The sequence below is a fragment of the Bactrocera oleae genome, chromosome 4, assembly GCF_042242935.1.
Source record: "Bactrocera oleae isolate idBacOlea1 chromosome 4, idBacOlea1, whole genome shotgun sequence".
NCBI lineage: Eukaryota > Metazoa > Arthropoda > Insecta > Diptera > Tephritidae > Bactrocera > Bactrocera oleae.
Window position 1 is genome coordinate 64587681 of NC_091538.1, and position 25899 is coordinate 64613579.

Below are 25899 nucleotides of genomic sequence, written 5' to 3' on the forward strand. Positions count from 1 at the left end.
CGGAAGACAACAACAATAACAACAATAACAATGTCAGTGACATTGTCATTTCCACCAATATTTTTGTTAAATATTGTTATTGCTATTGTTGTTTTTTCATATTATTGCTACTTGTCGACGCTGCCAGTAGCTCTGGTCATCGCTGTTCTTGTTGTTACTACCATATTCATCTGCTATCGGCATTTGCCGCCGCAGCTGTAACCGTCGCCGTTGACGCCAGCGTTTTAGCTTTCTGTATTTATTGTTGTTGTGCTTTTTGATTTCGCTGTTGCTGTCGGGTTGGCTTCGCTTGTGCGAATTTTCATTACTGTGTAGTATTTGTTTAAACGTTAAAGCGCACACAACGCCAAGAAACACTCAGCGGATCAACAGGTGGTGTTAGTTGAATAAATCCTCCAGCAGCGGCGAATTAAATTTCGATTTTATTTTATATCAATAAGACTTTACGTGAAGTCGTGCGTGTGTTTTCTGCAAAGCCTATAATAAGCTAATAATCGTCGCAAAGGTACAAAGAAAATCCCGTTAATTTGAAATTTTAATTAGTATACGATAAGTGCTTGAAGTAGTTTAAATTTAAATAAATAAAAAATATTTGTGAAACGAGTGTAATTGTTGTACTTGTACTGTGTACTGTAATTACTACATAAATATTGAGCGAGAACTCTTTTTTTTTATAATTTTTGTTCTTTTTTTATTTTCCCACATATTTTCATTGCAGTTATGTTTTAGTGTATATATGTACATATATATATATACATACAAACATACAAATATATGTGGTAATAAACCGCTAATCGATCAACAGTTCCTTATTGCCATACAAATTCTGATTACCAAGATTTTTAGATTGGCTATTTTATCGACATGTTTTAGGTTTTTTTTTGTATTTTTCAAGTGTTATATTAATGTTTTTTTATCAGCAAATACACAAGCGCATATGAATTGTTATTTACCCGATCCAACTTAATTTAAACTGGAAGTAGTTACTGGTTTACTTTTTCGATTAGATAATCTCGCAAAGCGCTGATAAAAAGCACAGCTGTGTTATTTTTGGTAGAATATTTCAAGTGCTTTGAAACAATTCTAGGAATGTTGTGCGATTTCATAAAAATCTTTAATATTTTGTTTTATAAACACGCTTTGGCATGTCTTAATTTAAAATCACGTTTGCACAATTAATTTTTAGATGTTTAGCATTTTTATGAATTTTACAATGTTTGCAATTAACAAAAAGGAATGACTTATTCTAACCAATAAGCAAACAAAATCATTAGTGTTGTTTGTTTTAGCTCATAAAAACCTGCAATAGAAAATAATTTGAATGCATCTAAGTTTTTGTAAAAAGAAGAAAAAACGTTAACTTCGGTGGCAGGATTCCTAAAGATTTGTATGGCAGCTATATGCTATAGTGGTCCGATTAATTTCTTCGAAGATCGTACCGTCACAGTAATCCATGCCAAATTTGTGAATATATATTATTAAATAAGAAAGTTTGCATACAAATGTTTAAAGGTACTTTTTTCAAAAGTTGAAATTTTGAAAATTCATAACTCTAAAATTTAGCATATTGAGTCGAAATAAAAAATACGTGTCCAATATTTTGCCTCAAAAAACACAAAAATAATATTTTGTATGAAAAAAAATTGTTTAATGTAAATTTTCGATAGAATGACCCATACACATTTATATGTATTTAATAGGGTTTTCCATTCTCCGTTACATTCATGTTACAAATTTCTTGGCAAAATTAATAGACACTGTTCAGGGTATAAAAACGCGTATTATAATTAAAAGTAGGGGAGCTCGAATAGACACTTCTTACTTGAAAAAGGAACTAGTACTAGTTCTAACGCATTGTTGCCTGATAAATTGGTTGACCCAACCCAACAACAATTAAAAGTCCTTACAAATCCTTTATTATTAGGAAACTTTATCAATTTCAAATGGAAATTTTTAATACATTAATTTAGAATTTTCATCATCAAAATGCGTTCAGTTAGTTGCTGGCGATCTGACATATTGTTCCTCGATGTTTTGTTTTAAACAAAGAAATAATAGTAAAAAGTGAAGACATTGGGTGAGCTCTTCAATTTAAAACTTGTATCTCTACACTGTCCTAAAACTTGCTTTTGGTTCTATCTATAATTGCCTTATAAATACTTCGAAAAAATCATGTTTGATAATAAACTAGGAATATTCTCGAGACGTTGTTTCAAGTAATAAATTCTGGCTAAAAGTTGTCATTATCTTTTAATATAATTTTCGTATTAAAACTGGAACTTCTTCATATTTTTGGGCTAAAAGAAAAGTGAACACTACAAATAGGTTAGGTCATACATTTCTTGTAACGAAACGTTCATACAATTACATCGCTTATGTCAGGAATGCAGTTTTGCATTCGGCCAAAGATTGTTCAAATTTACTTGGAGTATATTTTATGTTGTTTAAACAAAAATATGCTGCAAGGGTACATACCTTGCTTTTAGGCTGCAAATAGTGAAGAAAATAAGAAAATTATATTTATTATTTATATAGAAATTCTGATTGAACTTGAACCAATAAGGGGATATGGGAACTCCAAAATTTTTACAAAATTAAAAAAAAAGAAGAATTTAAAATAAATATTCTTTATCAAAACTACAAAATATGTTTTCGAAGGTACGAGCTGGTGTTCGTACAAGTCTAAACCGAGCATAAGACAAATTTAATAATAAAACACATCAACTCAAAATTCGTGACGAAAGAAAAATATTATGAATTCTACTTTTCTGAAAAATGTTTGAAGAGTCGTAGAAAAAAATTAATTTTTATTATATCGGTACTGTATGTTAGTATAATAGAAAAATATTTTAATTAATCAGGTATTTTTCGCACCACAAAAAAATTTTTTAATCGCAGGTTTTTTTTGTGTTTATTTGTTATTAAAGCTAATTCAATATTTAGCCATTCATATTTGCAAGTAATATTCAATATTTGTACAATTGTTAAAGACTTTCTTATCATTATACCCTGAACAGAGTATGTTAAATTTGCCACGAAGTTTGTAACACCAATAAGGAAACGTCGGGGTCCCTATAAAAAATATACATAAATGATCAGCATGATGAGCTGAGTTGATTTAGCCATGTCCGTCTGTCTGTCCATCTGTCTGTATATATGCAAACTAATTCCTCAGTTTTTAGCTGAAATTTTGCACCTGTCCTTTTCTCACTAAAAAGCTGCTCATTTGGATTTCACGAAATTAGATCGGAATCAAGTTATTGTAAGGAACCTTTGTATCTGTAAAGGGTATTACGTTTTTTCTTGTTATTGTATTAATTTCTGTTTCGCATGACGTCGAATGTGTGCTCATATTGCCATACATATGTACATGGTACATATCTCTGCGGTTGAAAAAATTGGATTTTTATTATCAAATAGGTGCAGCTAAGGAGCAAGTCGGTATCATATACCACACATGTTCAAATGTGCACGCTTGTGTTTATATAGAAATTCAATAAAAGCTTATCTTTGAATTTCGCGTGACTACTACCGCGTGGCAAGCGGTCGGATGTCGGAGGCACCTCTTTGAGACAACTGTACATGTGCCATATTGGTGGGAGAGTTGCTTAAGTAATTGGTTCAATGAAATAAGAGCAAGAAAGATCATTTACTTCGACTGCACCGAAGCTATAATACCCTTCACAGGTGCGTTTCTTATAGCATAAAAGGTATAAAAAGAGCTTTGTCTTGATTTTGACTATTCAGTTTGTATGACAGCAATACGCTATAGCAGTCCGATCTTAACATTAGCTTCGGAGATTGTAGCGTTGCCTTGAATGCAAATCCATACCAAATTTCGTGAAGACATCTTGTCAAATAAAAAGTTTTTTATACAAGAACTTGATTTTGATCGATCAGTTTGTGTTTCAGCTATATGCTATAGTCATCGTCTATCGGCGATTTCGACAAATATTAAGATCGATATCTTGAAAACTTAGGGACTATTTTACGTGTATACAGATGGACAAACGGACGTGGCTAAATCGATTCAGCTCGTTACACTGATCACTTGTACTTAATAAAATTGTTGTGTTGCAAACTACGTAGAAAACTTAATATACCCTATACAGGGTATAAGAAGTGTAAGAAAATGAGGAACCGGGTTTAAGATTAAAGAACGCCACGTTGAAATCTCATAAAATATTAAATATTATATATAATAGCTCATAAACATAAAATCTTTTATAACACTCTCCTCGTCCATTTGAGGTTTCAATACTTTGAGTGATAAAGATTTTAAATTATTGGAAATTTTAATGATACAGCTAGCCTCTTCGAAATATGTACCGCAAAAATAATTTAAATTTAATTTTAAATTTTCTTTATCATTTAAATATGTACACATCATTTATATTATATATATCCATATGTATGGTGACATTATAAATAAATTTAAATTTAGAATTCGTATGAAGACATTATCACTATGGAGAAGCGTGTCCAGCGTGTCATTATACATTGCTTAATACTGTTGTCGGTTGCTACAAGGCGTAGAAGTGTTAATGAGAACTCAATGAGAACAAATGAGTTTCACAGTCCTCTACTAATTTGTTTATAACCAAGCAAGCAAGTTCAAAGCGTGGAATAGTGGATTGATGTGGCGGCATTTTTAAGTAAAATTTTTCACAAAGTTTAACTTAATTGTAGACATATATATGAATAATATTATATTTATGGGTATGCACACATATGTATATATGCAAAAATGATATAAGCAACCACAAATTTTATGAGCATGCCACAAGATTCGTAAAACATTTATTTTTGGCTGAAATGAACAATGCAATGAACTTAAAGAAACCGCAATTTTGACAAAAAGATATGTTTCCACAAATGGTTGAGGTTTTAAAGCTTTTGAAGCTATGATGAATAACCATACATATAAGGATGAATAATTATGATGAAGGAAAAGATAATGTCAACATTTACGAAAATCGAATACGTTATATATAGTCTTGTTTAATAGTCTCTCAACACATTTTAATGTAACTGTACTTTAATCTAAACAAATCTTGTATGCTTTCTTAATTTCAAAGACTCAAAGAGAATTCTAAATTCTTAATATGTATATAAAATATTATTGTATTATTTATGGAGACTATTACACTTTAGCGAACGCGTTCTTTTATTTCACGTACATAAGTAACTTGTGCACTTACATTTTAATTGCATTATCTTTGCATTACAATTCCATTTATTTTTTTTAGCGATAAGTTTTGTTATAAATTTGTCAAAATGTATTAATGTCACTCCTTTCATGTGTCTAAAAGTAAGTTATTTAAGGCTGTGTACATTTGGAAGTAATAGACAAATACTGAACTAAGCTCAAAGGTGTATTTGCGAATTGATATCTTTGTTATCAAAAACAAACACACAAATCACTTTCAACAACTTGTTCAATATCAAAAAGAAAGTTGAAAATGCATATATAGAGGAAGAGTGGATATTATATCTGCGGCAACTAACAAATTTATACATTCAAATTAATAATTTTTGTTAATTATATAACAATCCGAATATAACATAATTTCCTACATTAAAATTTAATTAAATAGTTAGAATTTTTTTTAAATAACTAGAAAAAAAAATGATTTTAAAATAACTTCAAAGAGCGGTTAAATTCTTCTCTTTATATTTTATTGCAAAATAATAATAAAGTGTATGATTTGCTGTTATTTATTACTTAACTCATAAAAAGTTTAGTCACGTTTTGATAACTTTTATAAATCTAGAAAATTTGCATATGTGCAAAAAAAAAATACGAAATACTACGGAATTCTATAACGCCATTTCAATAAATAGCTTATAAATGCGTATAAAATATTTTATATGGGCAATTAAACGCACATAAACCCATTTATGTGGCCATATAAATAACATACGCCTTTATACATACATATATGTCATGTATATTAACCTGCCAATATATGTTATATATAAAACAGCCTGCTCAACTAGTTACAAACTACTCTACGGACTAGTTTCCATACAGCCAACTGTTATATTTTCAAATAGCCATTTGGAAGTTAGTTCATAGTTCGAAGTAGGCAAAAATTATTTATTTCTTTGTGAAGGAAAAACAACATCTAGTTTTGATTTAATAAGTAATAAATATGAAAATAAATATAATATAAAATGTTAATTCAAATTTATTAGAAAAACTCAGATTACCACATTTCTTCCCACATTAATATAAAAATTTAAATAAAATAACATATTCATAAATCTTTCTATAATGAGTTCAAGCCTGATGTTTTTCTGACGGTTCCCTTTCATTCAGGATTTTCTAGCTGTGAATTAGTATATGTATGGACTAGTTTGATTATTCACTACGGGGCCATTACTTATGTACAAGTATATACCTTATAAATAACACATATACTCGTACGTGCATACCTACTGTACCGAAAGGGTAGTAAGCTCTATGATATTATATTTAACGGCTTGTCAAAAATAAGTGATTGACTGATCGATTACTCAATAAATGAATATAAAATTGAACGTGATTTGTAATTGCTTATAAATATTGCGATGATTGTCACAAAAAAGCTATTCAAAGTTGTGTGTGGATGCTAAATGGCAAAAAAAAAAAATAAAGAAAAGCGTGTTATTCTTTTGATTTTAACATTGCAATCTATTTAATTTTTCAGTGAAATGAAACGCCATTTCTAATTTCTATTTTTTTATTTAAAAGCTATTTCTTAGAGGAACAGCGGAAATTTCTTTCAAACTTTATTTCATGTGATTTTCTCTTTAGCTTTGATTAGTTTTTATACTTTTTAAAGTCGCTTTGGCTATGACCAACTTATTGATTAGCTCTTAATATTTACTTCAAATAAATTACCCTTCCGGCTCTAGTGGTATATACATTTTCTACCTTTTAGTGTGTTCTGAGTGGTCAACACAGCTCAAGTCGTTATCGTTGCAGATTCTCTTAAAGAAGAGATCTCATATTGCTGTTTTTGAAAAAAAGTTTGGTTTTTATAACAAAACATCGTAAAGTGGTGCTAATAATAAATTATCTGCAGAATAAATTGCCAAAAGTATTCACTATAGCTGTCTTAAATTTGGCATTTCTCTGTTGGCTTGGAATCGCTTGTAAAAAAAAATATATGCATAAGCAACCACAAAATTTTCGGGTTAAAATACCTACAAGAGAATATGCGGATTCCTCATTAAAGTGGTATAGCCGCTATCTTAAATGCAATCAAGTTTTGTTTTACATATTTTAGATCAGTTCTACTATTGTGAATGGTTTGATTGATAAATGAAAATACAATTTTTTTTCTTGTATTTTTAAAACATTAGACTTTAAATCAATTATAGCAATATATAGAAAAAAACTATTGTACTCTGTAGCAACATGTTGCGAGAGTATAAAAATATAGAGTTATAGCAACATTTTTTAACGCGAAAAAAATTTATTTTCCACAAAGAAAGAATCATATTGTGCATACGTCAGCATCTGGTATAGTTTGTTTGATTCGCTGGATAGTAACACTTGGCGAATCGAAGGCAGCTTATGTTTGACATAACATAATTTGTCGCACTTTTGTCTTGAATGACTTCTTCGAGTGAATAACGTACGTTTATCAAAAGTAGTTCAATATATCGATACTTTTTATCCAAACCTAATATGGATCGTTTCTACACAGATTTAGGCTTGCCCTCGTAGAAAAAAATATGTGCCATTAGGTCACTCAAGTGCTGCGAAACAACCTCTTAAATATTCTCTGTATAGTGTTTGTTCAAAGCATATTTGTACATTATAAGCATAAAAGTACTTGATATCCATATTAGGCTATTAGCAACTTTTTCTTTCTTCTCCTACTAAAATTACGGCTTATCTCTTTTTCTTCATATAAATCCGTTATATGTAGAAAATATGTGCGCTTGCGCAGCTTAACTCATCATGGAGGCGTATGTATATTCGCTCCATCCAACTACTGAGTTACGCTTCAAGTAACAAATATTTATCAGTAGCAGTTTTTTTGCTTTTATTTACCTTATTTTAACATCAATCACTTGAATTGATATGAAATGAGCTCCTGCTTCTCAATAAGCTAAACTCATAAAGCGCGACACAAATGTCAATTGCGATTACGTCTTTTGTTTTTCTTCATAGTTCTTAATTACTTTGTTGTAGATACTTTTACTTTTTTTCATCATAGCTGATAAATATTTATATATCTATATAGTACATATACATATATGTTATTGTTGTTTAGCTCTTACTTTTGTTCGCAAATATATTATATCTGTGATATCACATATCTCTATATGACAATATATGCATATGTATGAGCGTATGTAACAAAAATTGATATTGAATGGCAAATTCAATTGTGGATCATAAAAATTGAAACATTTATGTGCACAAAAAGTTGAGCGGGCAACAAGTATCCCAAACAAGTCTGGCATTCGATATGTCATTCGTTTATATACTTTTATGTTACATATACAAGCACACATTTACAAGCTATGTGTGCATTACACTGTTTGTTACAAATTAACTTGTGTGGGCAACATTTTTATCATTCTGCCATACATTTTTTTCAACAATACAATACAAAAATTCATTAACAATCTAGCTCGTGCGTTACGATTGCGTGTATGCAATTTCTAAACAAAATTTTAAGTACACACACACTTTAATATATATCTAGTGCATGTTTGCATATATTCAGTGATTTTTAATTTCACGTTGTTTTGTGCGATTGTTTTTTCTTTTGAAAAGTCGTTGCGCTTGAACATACCTATATGTATATATATATATGGTTGTGTATGTATGAGCATATTGAAATGCATTTTGAATAACAAAAAATCGAATAATTTACATATTAATTAAGACAAACAATGATTTAAAAATTATTTTAGTCACAGTCATAATTGCCATGAGATCAGTGCTAAAAATTGTTAGTGCAAGTGAATGCGAAAATAATTGCCTCAACTTATAATACGACTGGCAGTGAATGTACTATTTGCTGAAAGTGAAACATATTGCAACATTTTGCGGCGGATAGAGCAGTTTATTGACCTTTTCCGTGTAGAAGGCCAATTATAAGCACATTAAAAGCTAATTTCGAATTTTTTTCCTAAAGAGAGCGAAATGTCAAAAGGCATAATCAGAGTTCCCGCGATTGCTGATTTTGTGGTGAAGGGTTTGATATTTTGAAGCTAATATTGGTCTGGGCAGTCAATATAATTTTGAGAGAATTTATATAGTACAACGCCCTAAAAAAACCCGCTATAATTTTAATTTCAATTTTGATTTTGACTACAATTTTACTTTTAATTTATATTTAATTTCAGTGCAATTTTTTTTAAATTTTTATTCCAATGGCAATTTTAAATTTTATTAATTGTAATATTGTTGAACTTAGTTACATTTTAATTTTAATTTTTGTTGTAATTTTAAGTTTAATTTTATATCAATTTTAATTTTGATTTCAATTGCAATTTTGACTTTAGCTGAAATTTTAATTTTGTAATTAAGTATATTTCAATTTTATTCAAATTTATTTTATATAATTTAATTTAATTTTTAATATTAGTTGCAAGTTTAACTTTAATTTTTAATTAATGGCAGTTTAAATTTTATTAAGAATATTAATTTTACTTGTAATTTTAAATTTAATGTTGATTTAGGTTTTATTTCAATATTAATTTTAATTTCATTAATAATTAATTAATTCTTAGCTGTAATTTTAATTTTAATTCATCATTAATTTTAATTACAATTGCTATTTTTTAGTTAATTTGCAATGTTAATTTAGTTGGTTTTATTTAATTTTTTATTTCAGTGGTAATTTTTGTTTTAATTTTTATTTAATTTCATTAAATTTTTTTCGATTTTAATTTTAATTTTAGTTGCAATTTCATTCTTAAAAGTTTCAATTACGACTGCAAATTCAGTTCTGATCTCTATTATATTTTGGTTCAGTTGTTTTTAAAATTATAATTTCAGTAGTAATTTTATTTATAATCTTCTTTATTATATATTTAATATTTTTAATAATTTATTTTTTGGTTAAATTTCTATAATTTTAATTTATTAAGTATTTAATTTAATTATTAAGAATTATTAAGATATTTCCGTATATATGTATATGCATGTATATATGTACATGTATATTCTTTTGTCTTTGTAGTACATTTCCGCACCAATTAAAATTGCTAAAAAACGGCAATATTGACTTTCTGTAATACTTCGTGAACTTCACACCACTAATGGATACGCTTTTAGCACATTCATTCAATATCGCGAATTTCCTATTACATACACGTATTTCTTTTTCGTAATAACCACTTTATTTAATAAACCCGCATATACTCAATTATAACACTTAGAGCCTTAGCACAAAGTGTTTTCCTCGAGTGCATTCATTCATAGTTTATAGTATTGCCTCCTCTTAAGCTAATTAATCACGAGTTGTAATTGCGATCATTACAACAATTACGCGCGCATTTACAGCCTGATTCAATGAAAAGGTGAAACAATGTAAATTTGATCTGACATATACATGTACCCTCGGATTTTTACCATATTTATTTAATTGGCTGTCTACGTGAGATATTTGAATGGCATTTCCACTTTGCTCTACCAGCTTTGCAGTGGTGAGAAATTATAATTTAATCAAATATTATGAATAATTATTGTAATGCGATAATATGAATCATGTAAAAATGTCGGTGATACTTCAAAATACCAGTGGTGCTTTAATTAGAAACATTTGTAGATATTTATTCACCTTTAAATATAGTCAGTAAATTTGGAAGACTTCAACATATTTGAGACTAATATTGAAATGCTTCCTACAACTACAACAAAATGGAAAAAAGTCTCGACGATAAATCCAATGAGGGTGTATTAGTGGCAATCCTATTTTTTATAAAGGTTCTGTGTAGCACTAACTTTGTTATTGTTCATGTATTGCTCACGCGAACCAAATGACATAACATGAGTCTTAACAATTAATATATGAATAAATGTTTCTTTAATATATTAAAATTCATACAAATTAATTATCACTGTTATTCAGTTCCATGACATCATGTGCAAAAAAATGAAACAAACGCTGGCGTCATTCTGAAAAAGAATAATAATAAAAAATATATATATGGTGGTAGTTGCTCGTTCTAATTATCTAATTAAGACAAGGTCAGCATTTTCCTTTCATTTGCAGCATTTGCACATTTTAATTTTAAATAAAAAATAAATTATCTTACGTACCATAAGGTGCGGCTATTAACCATTGCAACAGCGGGAACTTAGCTCTATTTTAATCTAAATAACCTCCAACCTATTTTTCATAATACATTAATGAAATGAGTTGCCCTTATGTTGCCATGTGTATCGAGTACTTGGGTTAAGATAAGACTATGCTATGTAGTAAAAACGCATTTATTATTTATGAGACGAAAGTAATTATTTATTCAACCGATAGTAGAAATGAACATAATATATCAACAACAAGAATGACTGTTCGAGAAGACTGGTGCTTAGGGCATTAGGTTAAGATTGTTACATCTCACTATCAATCGTTACACAACATATTCTAACATGTGATCAACAATCCGAACTGACAAGCAAAACATACGTTTTCACACAATAATCGCCTTCAAAATAGGCTTCTTTTGAGCCAAAAGGATTCAGGTATTTTGGTAAAAGTCTAGCATACCGCATCATACCTAAAACATTAACCATAATGTGTTGTGTCGAGCCATAAGATATGTTGAGATATTCTGCCATCTCTCTGATGCCAACACAATGATTTTCAAGCACTGTTTCTATAACTTTTTCGATGTTAACACGAACATAAAGAAAACGTTGTACCAACCTAGAAAACTAATTTTATCGATTCCTTTTGTGCGCGCAGTTCTAGTCAAATTTAATCAGATGGTAAATAAAGGAAGCTGAATTTGATAAATTTGCACCACTACAATTATTAATTTATGTCATAAGCTTCCTTCTAAAATGGTTCAAAAATAAGAAATTCGTAATTAAATGCCCTAGAAATTAATATCTGTAAACGTGATCCTTATCTGGTAATACCCAGTATCAACTTAATACTAAAATGATCTTAAAAATTGTAGAACTAATATTAAGTTATTTGAAGAAACCCAGTCTTGAAGTTTTGTTCATAGCGGATATATGGAATCTAAATTGTCGACAGTCAATACCGGCATTAGAATGTGAACTTCTTCGGACAAATTCGTTGCTATTTATACTCCACTAGACGTCGGGAATTGCAAGAATCCACTATTTCTTAAAAACTTCATTATACACACAGAAAACCATAACAAAGTAATGAACAACTAATTATTACTTTTATAACCTGTTTATATCATAAACATTGGCTTAAAGTAATTTTCATGGAAACAACAATGACAACATTTTATGAACCAATAGTTTTATTTTTATTGAAATGATCGCCCATAATTTTGTCAAACTATTAATTAAAAAAAAATAGTCATTTTATTTTTATTACTATCTATTAAAAAGTGTTGTTCAACATTCTTATTTGACACCTAAATGGGAAAATAACCTTTTTGGCGCATGCGTGCGCGCGCCACTGAACAATAGAGCCAAAAGCGGTGTATTTGTGTCAGCAACATTTGTGTATACAAAACAACAGCTGCGGCTTCTACTTCTCACTTGAATTAAACGTATCAGCAGCAAAATGCTTTTATGGCTTTTAGTTTCGGTTTCATTCATATCAAGAAGAATAAAAACAAACGAATGACTCATAAAATGCCAACAAAAGCAAATACTCACTCTAAATTGATTTAATGAAGAATTAAACTTATGAGCGAATGAGGTAAGCCACAGCTGATGATGTTATAAAATAAACTTTTTTTGTTTATTAAATTTTTTTAATTTTGGTTTTTGCTTAATTTTGAGTGTAAATAGTTTGACTATTATACTATATGTTTAGCCCCTTAAGTACCGTAAACAATAAGAGAGGTGAAAAAGTAAAAGAAAATTGCGAAAAAGCTGACATTTGCGCCTATAAATTTTTGTCAATAAAAACCATAACAAGAAAAAAAAATTTTAACTCAAATTCAAAAGCACAAAACTTAATTAATTTTACTTATATGTACATCTATACATATGTAAGTTTGTAAGTATGTAAAAACTGTAAGTAATTAGAAATGACCGAGAGTTGCGTTAAAATACTAAAAATAGCCAAACATTTGAGACGAGGAAAACTTGTTTTCTTGTTATTCACTTTTGTTGTATTGCTCATGAAATGTTCTTGAGATGATTTCATTTTTTCTGTTTCTATTTTATGTCGTTTTGTTTTGGCGCGCCGTTGTTGTAACGCCTAAAATCTTGTACGCCTTATAAAAAGTTTGTGTGGAAATGGAAACATTGCCACTGATGTGTTGATTTAAATTAAAATATATGACATAATTCACTTTGTTGCAGCATTCAAATCTAGTTGAGATCATTAACTCAAATCTTGTGTGTTGTGCCACATAAGTATTGCATACTAAAAGTAAATGTTGATACATATCTGTGTGTATATAAGATTATATGGGTCATTGGCAACAATTTAGTATATCTAAAAATTTTATGTTTTTCAATATAGTAGTTTTGATTTATGATTTTTAAACTATAATATCATACTGTAATATTTTTTGTTTAAATGAACTTTGCTAGACGGAATGAGTTTTTTTTTGAATATTTTACACAAAAAAATATTTCGAATTGTTAGTCATATTATCATGAATAATTGCTCCATTAATTTACTAAGAACATTTGGCAAGTGAACCTGTAGGGGATTATTGTGCTACGCTTCGCTACAACCTAAGTACTTATCAGTTACAAAAACTAGATGTTTTACTGACGTCACGCTAGCGCTAGTCTACAGAAGTAGCAGTTCTGTTTGAAAGGATAGAAAAATTATTTTTTAATAATTATCATCTCTCACACCTTCAAGAAAAAAGTTTTGTTCGCCATTCGAAAGTGGTAAAACCACTAGTTTAGATTGAAGCGAAGAGAAGAATACATGTTTTTAAAACTTGATTTGCCATATGAAAATGCTAGGGTGGCATCGGTATTTTAAATGACATGAAATCGTTGAAACTTTGCTTTTGTTACTATCGGGTCAACTTTTTTTATTGAATGCCATTCTGCATATTGCCGGAAGGGGTGTGGCCGCGAAAGGGGGCAGTGACCTGCTTCACGGATATGTCAAAGCTCGGGTGAAGGTTGGAGGAAGAATTCTAATAGAAAAGTAGGAAAGAACTATCTATCAACAATATTTTTAGATTTTCTAAATACTGTACCATTTTTCAAGCCGAGGTTTCTACCATTAAGGTAGATCAATAGATCTATCATCATATATATATCAACTCTAATAGTAGAGCGGCGATATTAGTCTTGAGCTCAGTAACCGACACCAAAAGGCAACTTAGCTCAGCTCTCAATATAATAGGAAGGGGTCGGAGCTTCGCTTTCTTCGTGCGTTCTACTTCTGGATATCTGGCGTTCGCGAAACTTGGCCAGCGCTGGACTAATATTAATTCTAGCGTTGTCGCAAGATTCTTTCGGCCTAAAGTGGATCGCAAAAGGTTTAGTGAACTACTAATCCTCGGTAAGGCCAGCCTTTTGCTAGTTTTAGGGGTTCTAATTGGTCATTGCTCGATCGGTGTCCATGTGTTAAGGTTAAGTATCTTAAAGTGTTTCAGTTGTAAAAATTGTTTGGAAGACTACGAGGTAGAAACATATCAACACTTTCTGCTTGATTGTTCCGCCTTTGCAAGATTAAGGCTTCAGCAACTGGGACACACTTTTAGATATCCTCCTAGTTGATGAGAATAGCAATAGAACGCCTAAGCAGATTTGCTTTAGCCTGAAGGCGCTTTGTCGACAAGATCGGTAAGATCTGATTATAGCAGTTATACTTTCTAGCTTCGCAAAGGACTTTGTTAATGGCCCAAGTCGATTTGCTTCTTGAGCATCAGCGATTGAATCTAATCTAACCCTTAAATGATATATAAATGATATATAAATACCATTTTTGTTTTGTTGACTAGATTTATTATAATACCCAACTTTAATAATCAAGTCTTTACACGCACTTGTTTAAATGTTACTTCATTTAAGGAATCTATTTTCGTCCATCAGTAATATCTTAAAATTAGTTTTTATTCATTCATGCTGAATGTAGTGCAAAATTTATAGGGATTGTTTAGTTCGACAGTTGATCGAAGCCTATGCCGGTTTTCAGGTCAATACTATCGTCTTTTCATTGTCATCTTTTATCAGAGTATCTGCATAGCCGAGAACCATGATTATCCTACTCTTGCTTACCTTGCTCTTTCTCATTCTACTAGAAACTTTTGGATTTGCCAATTGGAAACTAATAAAAATTCCAAGAGATATGCCTGAAAGAAAGTGTTAAGTTGCTTTTGTGCCTGGGAGAAGTATGCCTATTCCGGATTAATCATTTGTATATCTTTTATGCTTCCTTAGAGGCTTTTAAATACTGTTCTCTCCTATATATATTGGTATTAAATGTACTTTCTAAAAAAGTCAAGATTTTCCTGAACAGCGACTTTTCCAGGTATTAAGGGAGAGTTTTTGAAAACTTATAAATTTATAAGATACATACTTGTATGTTGCAATGGAATGCAAACTTATTATAAAACTAAGTTTATTCGTTTCTTCTGAGTGAAGGGTTACCATTTTTCTGAAAATTTTGTTTAATTCTTGGTGTAAAAAAAAATGTATACAATTTGAAATTAATATTTTTACGATCTATTCATAAAAGTTGTTATTTGTAGTAAAAATCATTTTTCAAGTGTAGTGAATGCAGTGAAAATTCATTTGCTACTTATTACTGACTGTGCTTTTGATGTGCGACGATCAACTGAAATGAACGGCAGCCTTGTCTAGTGAAAATTGTGTATGCAAATCAAAGTGAACTGTAAAATTTAGACACATTTGCAAAAACAAAACGAAAATTATGCATTTCTGCAGCTAAACTTGCACAATTGGCAAGAGCGTTGCAAGACGACACATTCGCAAAAGTCGTTGAATGCAATAAATATGAATGGGCAAGTAGGCGGCAAAGTGTTTATGTGCGATTTTATGTCGTGCAGACAGCCATAAGCCAAACCGTAGTGGAGACACTATAGTGGACCCAGCAAGTGACAAAACTGACACGCTCACATATTGTTGACTGTCTTTTGCATAAAATATACAGCCGATTGACAGTTGCTTATTTAGATATAGGTAGCTGAACCGCTAAATGTAAGTCACGCCTGGTTATAAGCATTGCTATAAATACTAGTGTGGCGATATGCAAATATGTATTGAAGGCGTCGAATCGTCTCGTCTTGGTAATTAACACGGCAATAAAAGTTTGTGCATACAAATTTGGTGATAGACACTGCATAGAAAATTATGAACAAACTCAGCGTGTGTTTTTGTTTTTATGTATGTATATGTATGTATATATGAACAGCCGACCAACAGTCAAGTTTATTAGTTTGTTTGCCATTTTAAGTAGCGCTTTTTGTTATACATATTACCGATTCATTAGGAAGCGCTTATGCATATAATTATTATCACTTTAACAATTTGTTTAAAAATACAAAAACTTGTAAACTTTTTTATTATTTTAAAATTTTTCCTCTTTTTCTATTTTTTACATAAATTGTATATAATTTCTTTTTATGTTTTTTTAATTACAGTAAGAGAAAATCACTGCCGGAAGTTAACTGCTAACAAAAAAGTACTTCATTCTAGCAAATAACCAGCCATGCCAGCAAAATTTGAATACTCACTGGGCGTAGATGAGCTAAAGTCAAAGCAGCATCGCCTTTGGCAGGCGCTCATAGCGGAATTTCTGGGTAAATGCTCCTTGCAAAGCTTAAAAAATGAAAATATTTAAATTTCATCTAATTTAATGCAAAAAAAAAAAATATATTATATTCAACGTTAAAGATGTAATAATTTCAAAAAATGTATAAAACATTGTAAATAAAAAATAATTTATCAAAATAATTTTTTATTAAAAAAAAACTTTTATGAAAAATTTTATTAAATAAATAATAATTTTTAATTACAAATAATTTTTCTTGATCAAATTTATACCTACATTGTTACTTTTATTTTTTTTTTTTAATTTTTGGTATTTGTTTGATAAATTAATCAAAAAAAAATATTTTTGTGGTATTTAATAGATTTCAAATAAAACATTTTTTCACAATAAAAATGTAATAAAAAAAATTATTATTTTTTTATTTATAAACAACTTTTAAGCAATTTCAAATTATTATTTTTTTATTTATAAACAACTTTTAAGCAATTTCCTTCTTTGCATTTTTTATAAAAAATTGTTTTTTATTAATAAATAATAATTTTTAATTAAAAATAATTGTTCTTGATAAAATGTGTACCTACGTGATTATTTTTATTTTATTTTAAATTTTTTGTACTTATTAGAAAAAATATATATTTTAGTTTTATTTAATTAGATGTAAAAGAAATTTTTTTGTTTCACAATAATGGTATATAAAATAAATTATAAAAAACTATTATTTCTTATCAAAAATTAATATTTTTTTTAATAAAAACAACATATTAACTTTTAGGTAATTTCCTATTGAATTTCTTTGCGTGCGGAGCGTGTACCCAACCCGAGGATGGTACGTTTAAGGCGTTCGCTTTCGGCCTGGCGGTTTTCATAGCGATAACGGTAAGCATAAAAATTACAATGACAATCAGTCGCCAATTAATGAATTAGATATAGGTAGCTGTACCGAGTGTGTGTGCATAAATTGACTCTTAGTTAGATATTGATTTTATTACTGTTGATTGTTTCTTTGATTTTGTTGTTAGAAAAATACTAAAAAATTAAGAAAAAATTAAAAACAACGATACAGGTACAAATTTGGTTTGCTAGAATTTTTTCGATGTCACTCACTTGCATATCCTTAAATGGTTTGCTGTCTAGCTATGCTTGAGAGTAAATTGGTAATGTATGTTAAATCATCTATACATACATGCATACCTATACATTTTACCGTAAAAATAAGTTCATAATGTTGTTTGCTTGTTTTCCTTGTTCCAAATACTTTTTACGAATAGCAGCATAAATCATTGAAATGTTAATGACTATTTATTTTGGTCAAAGTTACTCCTTTGGGCTTACATGCCACAAAATTATGGTAAAATATATCCAATAGAAGTTAGACTATTTTTGAAAAAAAAAATTAATAGCCAAAGTGTTTTTTTTATTGATTTTACCTATTTGGTTTCAAATGCGAAAACGTTCAATACATACTAACTTTTTTATATCTTTCGGTGGAGAAATAGCTTAAAATGCTGAATGCTAAATCTTCATTTTATTGATCCCTTAAAATCCAACTTCGAACTTCGAAGTGAAAAATTTCGATTTCAAAGGCAAATTTCGAAAAACGGAGAAATACATCTTTAATTTCTGGCACAATCTCTCGAACAAATTGGAAATGTAATTACTGTAAATGTTACGGAATCCAAAATGGAGATATTTGCGGATTAACTTTTGTTCGGAGGTGAAGTATCTATCGCAAAAATACTTTTTACATTTATTTTTATTTTTTGTTGCAACAGCATCAAACATTCTTTGAATAGTTTTAGAGAATGTTGATTTAGTAACAGTCCTTAGTCATATATAAATACCTGTCGGTACTGTATATAGATCCGATTGTGGTGAAAGCAAGGATTTTTCTTTATATTCTAGTTCCGTGCCCTTGGTCATTATATGAGCGATATCTATATATTATATATATGTCATTATACTTATGAAGGGCTATATGTAATGATCTTTTCCTTAACAGTTTTTTTCGATAGTGAAGTTATTCTCGTGGAACTTGTCCGCTTAACTATAGAAAACTTGGACTTTTTAAAACTAACAAATTCTACTACTTACTTGCAAGTGGTGTTGACTAAAAATATAGACAGAAAAATCTGAAAATTTCGGCCTTGTTTGTCATATTATATATGTATATATATATGTATGTATGTATACCATATACGAGGTGTATTCAAAGGAAACGGTGAATTTTGATTTTTCGACGGTTGCGTACATCCGATTATCGATATTTGGTTTTTATTGTAATCGGACACATACGAGTATGTTTATCCTGTACTTGCATTAGGAGCCAACTTCGATTAGGAGTTTGTTTTTGACAACAGAAAAGATTGGTTACGTTTTTGTGTGCTCTCCGATTTTTGACATTTGAAAGAAATGAATCAAAGAATATGTATTAAATTTTGCGTTAAAAATGGAATAAATTGCTCCAACGTACTTGAAATGTTGACTGTTGCATTCAATGAGTCCACTTTGTCTGAAAAATGTCTTTATAAGTGGTACAAGCGTTTTACAGAAGACCGAGAAGATGTTGATGACGATTAGCATCCTGGAGATGCGACCAAGCCCACAAGCTAAGAAGACATCGAAACAGTGAAAAAAGTGTTCTTGAAAATCGTCGAATCACTATTAGAGAATTTGAAAAGGATATTGGCATATCAATCGTCTCATGTCATTTAATTTTCTCAAATGTTTTGGGCATGTAACGTATGGCAGCGAAGTTTGTTCCGAACTTGCTAAATTTTGAGCAGAAGCAATGTCGCATTAGTATCGCTCAGGAGTTGTTGAATGACGTTAACAACGATCCGGGTATGCTCAAACCACCAGATTTGGCTCCCTGCGACTTTTTCCTATTCCCAAAACTGGGGAAACCAATGAAAGGTAAGCGTTTTGCCACAATTGATGAAATCAAGTCAGAATCAAAGAAAGAGCTGAAGGCCATACCGAAAAGCGCATTTCAGATGTGCTTCAAGGACACACCTCGTTTATATGTATTATATGCATATGTTCAATGTCTCGTGTAATTTTACTTTTCTGCGGCTCGCCAAAAATTGATGCGGTCCATTACGGCCACAACAAAAATTACTACACAAACAAGTAAATGTACTTATATATTATATATATTCATACATCGCATACATTAGGGTGGAGCGAAAATTTTTTTTTTTTACTTAGCCTGTGGTAAAAATCTGTAGATTACAGAAAAAACAATTTTTTGTACAAAAAAAAATTTTTTTAACATCTAGAAACTCAGTTTTAAAGTAAAAAAATTTTTGTTGGACAAGAAAAATTTTTTTTGGTTTAAACTCTTTACATGTATATAAAAATTACCGAGTATGTCGGTTTTTGGTTCAAAATTTATTTTAACGCTTAAAGGTGCATGTTATCGTTAAAAAAAAATGTTTTCGCTCCACCCTAATATCCATACATTATAAATAATATAAATGGCGGCAAATTAGTTTCTCAGATATATTTTGCTGCATTTCTACATAAATCAAAACTTAGAATGCCACAATTTTTAGTAGCGAATTCAGAAATTAAAATGTAATTAAGTGAAAATGGACGGCGAGCGAATTACAAAGTTTAGTTACATGAAATGCAAAATCACAAGTACAAATATTATATATACAAATACATATATATGTTTTTGTTTATATACTACTCGAAGCATGTCTATCCAAAAGCACTATAATTACTTAATATTATATTATTGTCATTTAGTACATACTTGTATTAGTGGAGATGATAAACAAGTACGCACACTCCTATTACAAACGCATACTTGTAAAATAAAATGTGCATATATTTTCAATATATATTTATATATAATTGTAAATTTTTATTATTTCAACAATTTTTTAAATTTTTAGGTTATTGGCAATATAAGCGGTGGACACGTAAATCCTGCCGTCACAGTTGGTTTGCTGGTGGCGGGACGTGTAAGCGTTTTACGTGCCGTGTTCTATATCATATTCCAATGTTTGGGTTCCATAGCCGGCACGGCAGCCATTCGTGTACGTATATTTTGCTTTGCTGTTTATTCTACGTAATTACCAATTATTAATTTTGATTTGACTTAATTAAACATGACATTTTCGCTGTTTTTCAGACCCTCATCGATGAGGTTTACTACAATGGCTTGGGTCATACACATCTATCACCAAATATTACCGAGCTACAGGGTCTCGGTATTGAATTCTTTTTGGGTCTAGTGTTGGTGCTCACCGTATTTGGTGCTTGTGATGCTCATAAACCAGGTGAAGTTGATTTAGATTATATTTCAAATATTTGAGGTTGGGACTAAAAGTTCGGGTGACTAGTTTGTTTATGGTAAAATGATACTAAATTATATATTAATGATCAACTTTCGATTACTTTCTACTGCAAACATAAGATGTCTTCGGCAGTTTTCCGAGGTATACCGCTCCTCATCTTACCTTTAATTATGGTCAATTTGGTTGCATGCTCCTCCATAGCTTATTTATTGGGCATGAATATCAACTTTAACTATAAATATTTCCTGGAATATTTTACCCTATTTACTCTCTACTAAAATATAATAAATTATCAAATTTGAAAACAGCTTTCTGACAAGGTTGCAACAGTGGTAACTCCAATTCCGGGTTGTCAATTTAATTTTATATACACGTTCGTTGAATAATGAAGAGAAAAAAACAAAATTAATACTGTTAACATTACTACGATCGCATAATTCGAAGATAAATGAATGGTTAACACCAATGTTTCTCTTGGAAAGGGTTGCCACACAACAATGTAAAATCAGAAATGATAACAAAATATTAGCGTTTTTCGTTGCCTTTCTTAATTTATAAACTTGCTCAACTGTTAAAACGTAGATATATAATTTTTTCATTTCAATAAATTAGTATAGAGTTTCCAACTATTTCACACTAAGATTGGGAGAACAAGAAATAGACATTGACTTCGGTCAAACTGTGTTTAATACCATTCACAAATAAAAAAGTTTTCCATTTCATGACTTCATTCTTAAAGGTCAGTTTGTATGACAGCTATATGCTGGATTGTAAGGGTTTTTTGAAAAATAATCGTTGCCAAATTTAGTGGAGATAACCTATCTATATACAGACAAAGGGGCAGACAGACGGACAGGGTTAAATCAACTCAGCTCGTCACTCTGATCATTTTCTTCTGGGTGTTACAAATACATATATTTAACAAAGATACGAAATAGGGAGCCCAGATTAAGATAATTTACGTTTTTATCCAAGAGTAAAAATATTTAAAATTTATGACTGTCATTTTACATATTCCAGACTCCCGCTACACTGCTCCACTCGCTATTGGTCTCTCCGTAACACTCGGTCACTTGGGCACAATTCGTTATACCGGTGCCAGCATGAATCCAGCACGTACTTTGGGCACGGCCTTCGCTGTCGACAATTGGGATGCACACTGGGTGTACTGGGTTGGACCCATTTTAGGTGGCATCGCGGCAGCGCTCATCTACACACAAGTGCTAGAAAAGCCACTTATGCAGACCAGTGTTAAAGTGATTGAGGTGTCCGAGAAATATCGGACACACGCTGATGAGCGTGAGGTGAGCGTTGTTAAAACCTGGAAAGACTCAGATTTCTACTAAAAACAAAAAAAAAAAAAAAAACAAAACAAAAAAAAAAATACATATACAAAAACAATAGATGAATTCCGAGTGTTTGATTGAGCGGATAAGCGAAGAGTTGAGTAGAAAAATCAATAATGCTGCTTGCATATTTAGATTATATAACAAGTCATTATGTATATAGGTATTATATATAATGCGAGCCGAACAATCGAATGCTGGAATTCCGAAAACATATGTATATATGTATATAGTTCATTAATATTGTATGATTTAAAGAGCTTATTTGCTGCTATCACACGACACACAACACTTCTCTAACGCTATGCACAGCATCTTGCCACATATCACATACTACATACATATGTACATATATATTATATATAATACTTACGAATGCCAAATCATAATACATACATAAACATACTTTTGTGCATACTTCTTTAACTGCTGATCTCATTTGCTTAATTCGCTTATCTTATTTATTTATATCATAGATTTTTGTCTATTAAAACGTGTCTCACCTTTCTTAAAATACAGATGAGAAAACTGGATAGCGCACGTGATTACGCTTAAATACAATTATACATACAAACAACACAAATAAATGAAATTAATAGGTGTCAAAACAAAAGTAATGATTAAATCGCGTTGAGCTGCGTTCCAATATTTATATTTATATAAAAATGTATGTCCACAAAAACCAAAAACTACAACAAAAATGAAAGAAAAGCAATATGGAAAATTCTACGAAAAAAAATTGCAAATATTGCATACATACACACAAATTTTTCATTTTCGCCACAACCTGTTGCATGCCAGATATATATTCAACATTTAGTTGTAAATCAAAAAACAAGAAAAGTGAACAGCAATAAATTGCTACAGCTGCAACAACGAATCATCGCACAACGTTAAAAATGACAGGTAACAACAAAAATAACCGGCAACAAAGTGGAACTTCAACATAACATAGTCCGGAACAAAGCAATTGTAACACTGAAAATATAGGCATAATGCAGTATTTACATATCTACAATCTATATAGCATATGCATATGTATTTATCGATAACTTTTAGTATTGTCTACTTCCTCCGCTCTTGCAATTGTACTCAAACATTAATGTAATTATTTATGTAAATGGCGACTTTCTGCTAGCTTTTAGCAATTTCTACACTCATATACATTTTTGTTGTAATTTTATTTATGTCTTTATAACTAAACTTCTCAGATTTTTGTGTATTTTATTTTTATAAGTATGTAAAAGTTTAAAAGTTCGAAAACTTACAATTTATATGAGTAATACATAAGTGCCTATATACAAAAGAGTATTTTTGCAACAACATAAAACTGCGATTATATCGATATTCGATTATTTAACAACAACAAACTAACAAAAGAAAATATTATAATTATGATAAAGTACTAATTAAGTCGAAGAAAGAGGTTTGTTGAAGTCAAATTGCTTTCAATAAAAAATTATAAAAAAATTAAATAAAAAGCAAATTTTTTTTTAATAAAAAAAAATTAAATGATTATTTCTAAAATAATATAAATAGTTTTTACATCGTTGTAAGAATTAAAACTAAATTTTAACAACACAGTTTTAGGCGTCGGAGAGAAGACGCGCTGAATATGTCGTTTAAACGAGGTGTGCGACGTAGCTTAGTTCTAATAGAGCAAATGTATTTTCAAATTCACCGTATTCATTAACATTCTGTGATGTTTTTGTGCTTAACTTTTACACTTTTTGGAAGCAAAACACTCCGCATATTTAAAAATATAATACTTTTGTTAAGTTTCCATCGTTTTAGCCCTGAAAAGGAATCATACAATATACAAAATTGACGTTTATGCATATACATATGCATATAAATATATATGCCATATATTTTTTGTGACAAATATGATTTCTGGGCACCCTGCAACACAGCACGTGGTGGGTGTCTCTACTACGAGAACATCTAAGCACTGAGTTAGTTCGTAAACCACTTTCTAAGCTTCTTAATTTTATTTAACAATTTAAAAGGCACTGCCTTTTTGCTTATTATTTCAAATGTGAAAAAGATTTGAACACATTAGAAAAGTATACAGTATTGCTCGAAGGAAAATATTTAATACCCTGTAAAAAAATTATTTATACAAATGAACTATATTTTCTTTCAAAAGGCAAACAAATAGATTGCTGCATTTTTACGAGGGTTTTAATCACGTCATCATTTTGACGTTATTTTCTCTTGTTTAGTTTAAGACCAACTATAATAGAAGTCGTTGTGCTTTCTAGCTTTGAGCGAGAGTTATTCATTACATTGGCAAAATGCCGTTATAATAGCTCTGGTAAAAATATATTCACTATTTTTCTAATAGTTAGCTTTCGTCATTTGTATGTTGCGTTGTATAACCGCGGTTGGGTTACGCTATACGGCGTTACTAAAAAATTTCTCAGACAATTTTGTAATTTCTTGACACAGTACTATTTGAGCACGCGTCAAAGATGAACACCAGCAAACAGCAAATATGTCATACAACGTAAGCGTAAGCGGTCGTGGCCATATCTAGGATTTACAGGTCAGAGTTTTTGGTTGTGTTTTGTGGGACTTGTGGGATTGACAGGGAATTATTTACTTCAAACTCTTACCCTACGGCCAAACTCCAAAATAGGATTTGTACTGTCAACAATTGGAAGGTATGAAGGAAGCAATCTCCAGCAACAGCCAGCTTTTACTAATAGGAGAAAACATGTGTTCGATTACAATAACGCGAGGTCACACACATCGATAGTGACTAGCCAGAAGCTCCGGGAGTTTGGTTAAGATGTTCTTATGTGTCCAACTTATTGTCCGAATCTGACAGCAAGTGATTACTACCTGTTTTTGTCCATGGCGAATGATTTTGCTGGTGAAAAATTCGCCTCAAGGAAACTTGTGAAAATCGACTATCTCACTTTTTTGACAAAAGGGACAAAGGTTTCAAAATAGCAACTAGTTATCGAACAAAACAGTGCATATTTGAAGTTTAATTTAATGCAAAGTAAAGAAATTCTTTTTACGAGACTTTATAAGATAATAGGTATGGTTGTTGCAAGATTTTCATTTGCTTTAAAGAACTTTTTACTTTATATTGGAAAATAAAGCGCATTTTTCACATCAACATACATTTACCTTGAGCCCTAAATATACCTATGGAATACAAATACAACTTGAGTTAAAAGTTGTACAAGTTTCATGCAGATACCTAAACTAATGATTTCTTAATTACAATCAGAACACGTCGATCTCTTTTTTTTTGGAACACAGTTTAACGTGTTTTGCTTAAATTTTACCAACACAATTTCGTTTGTATAGAGAGTATTTAAGTGCTGATTTCTTCTCAAAGAAGAACGCTGT

At 30.2% G+C, this 25899-nt stretch overlaps 1 protein-coding gene across 3 annotated transcripts; it reads left to right on the forward strand.

Moving 5' to 3' along the window:
- Positions 1-305: 305 nt before the first annotated feature.
- Positions 306-24014, forward strand: Prip (aquaporin prip). 3 transcript variants are annotated; one of them, XM_036369972.2, is made up of 7 exons: positions 306-505; positions 16750-16908; positions 17653-17756; positions 20783-20926; positions 21022-21169; positions 22208-22491; positions 23010-24014. In XM_036369972.2, the coding sequence occupies exons 2-7, from the start codon at positions 16818-16820 to the stop codon at positions 23022-23024; spliced, it is 786 nt and encodes a 261-aa protein (XP_036225865.1). In that variant the 5' UTR covers positions 306-505; positions 16750-16817; the 3' UTR covers positions 23025-24014. The 3 variants fall into 3 exon arrangements, with proteins under 3 accessions (XP_036225865.1, XP_069964004.1, XP_036225860.1); XM_036369967.2 differs by having other exon boundaries at positions 307-505; positions 23053-24014; XM_070107903.1 differs by lacking the exon at positions 23010-24014 and having other exon boundaries at positions 22208-22959.
- The last annotated feature ends 1885 nt before the right edge of the window (positions 24015-25899 follow it).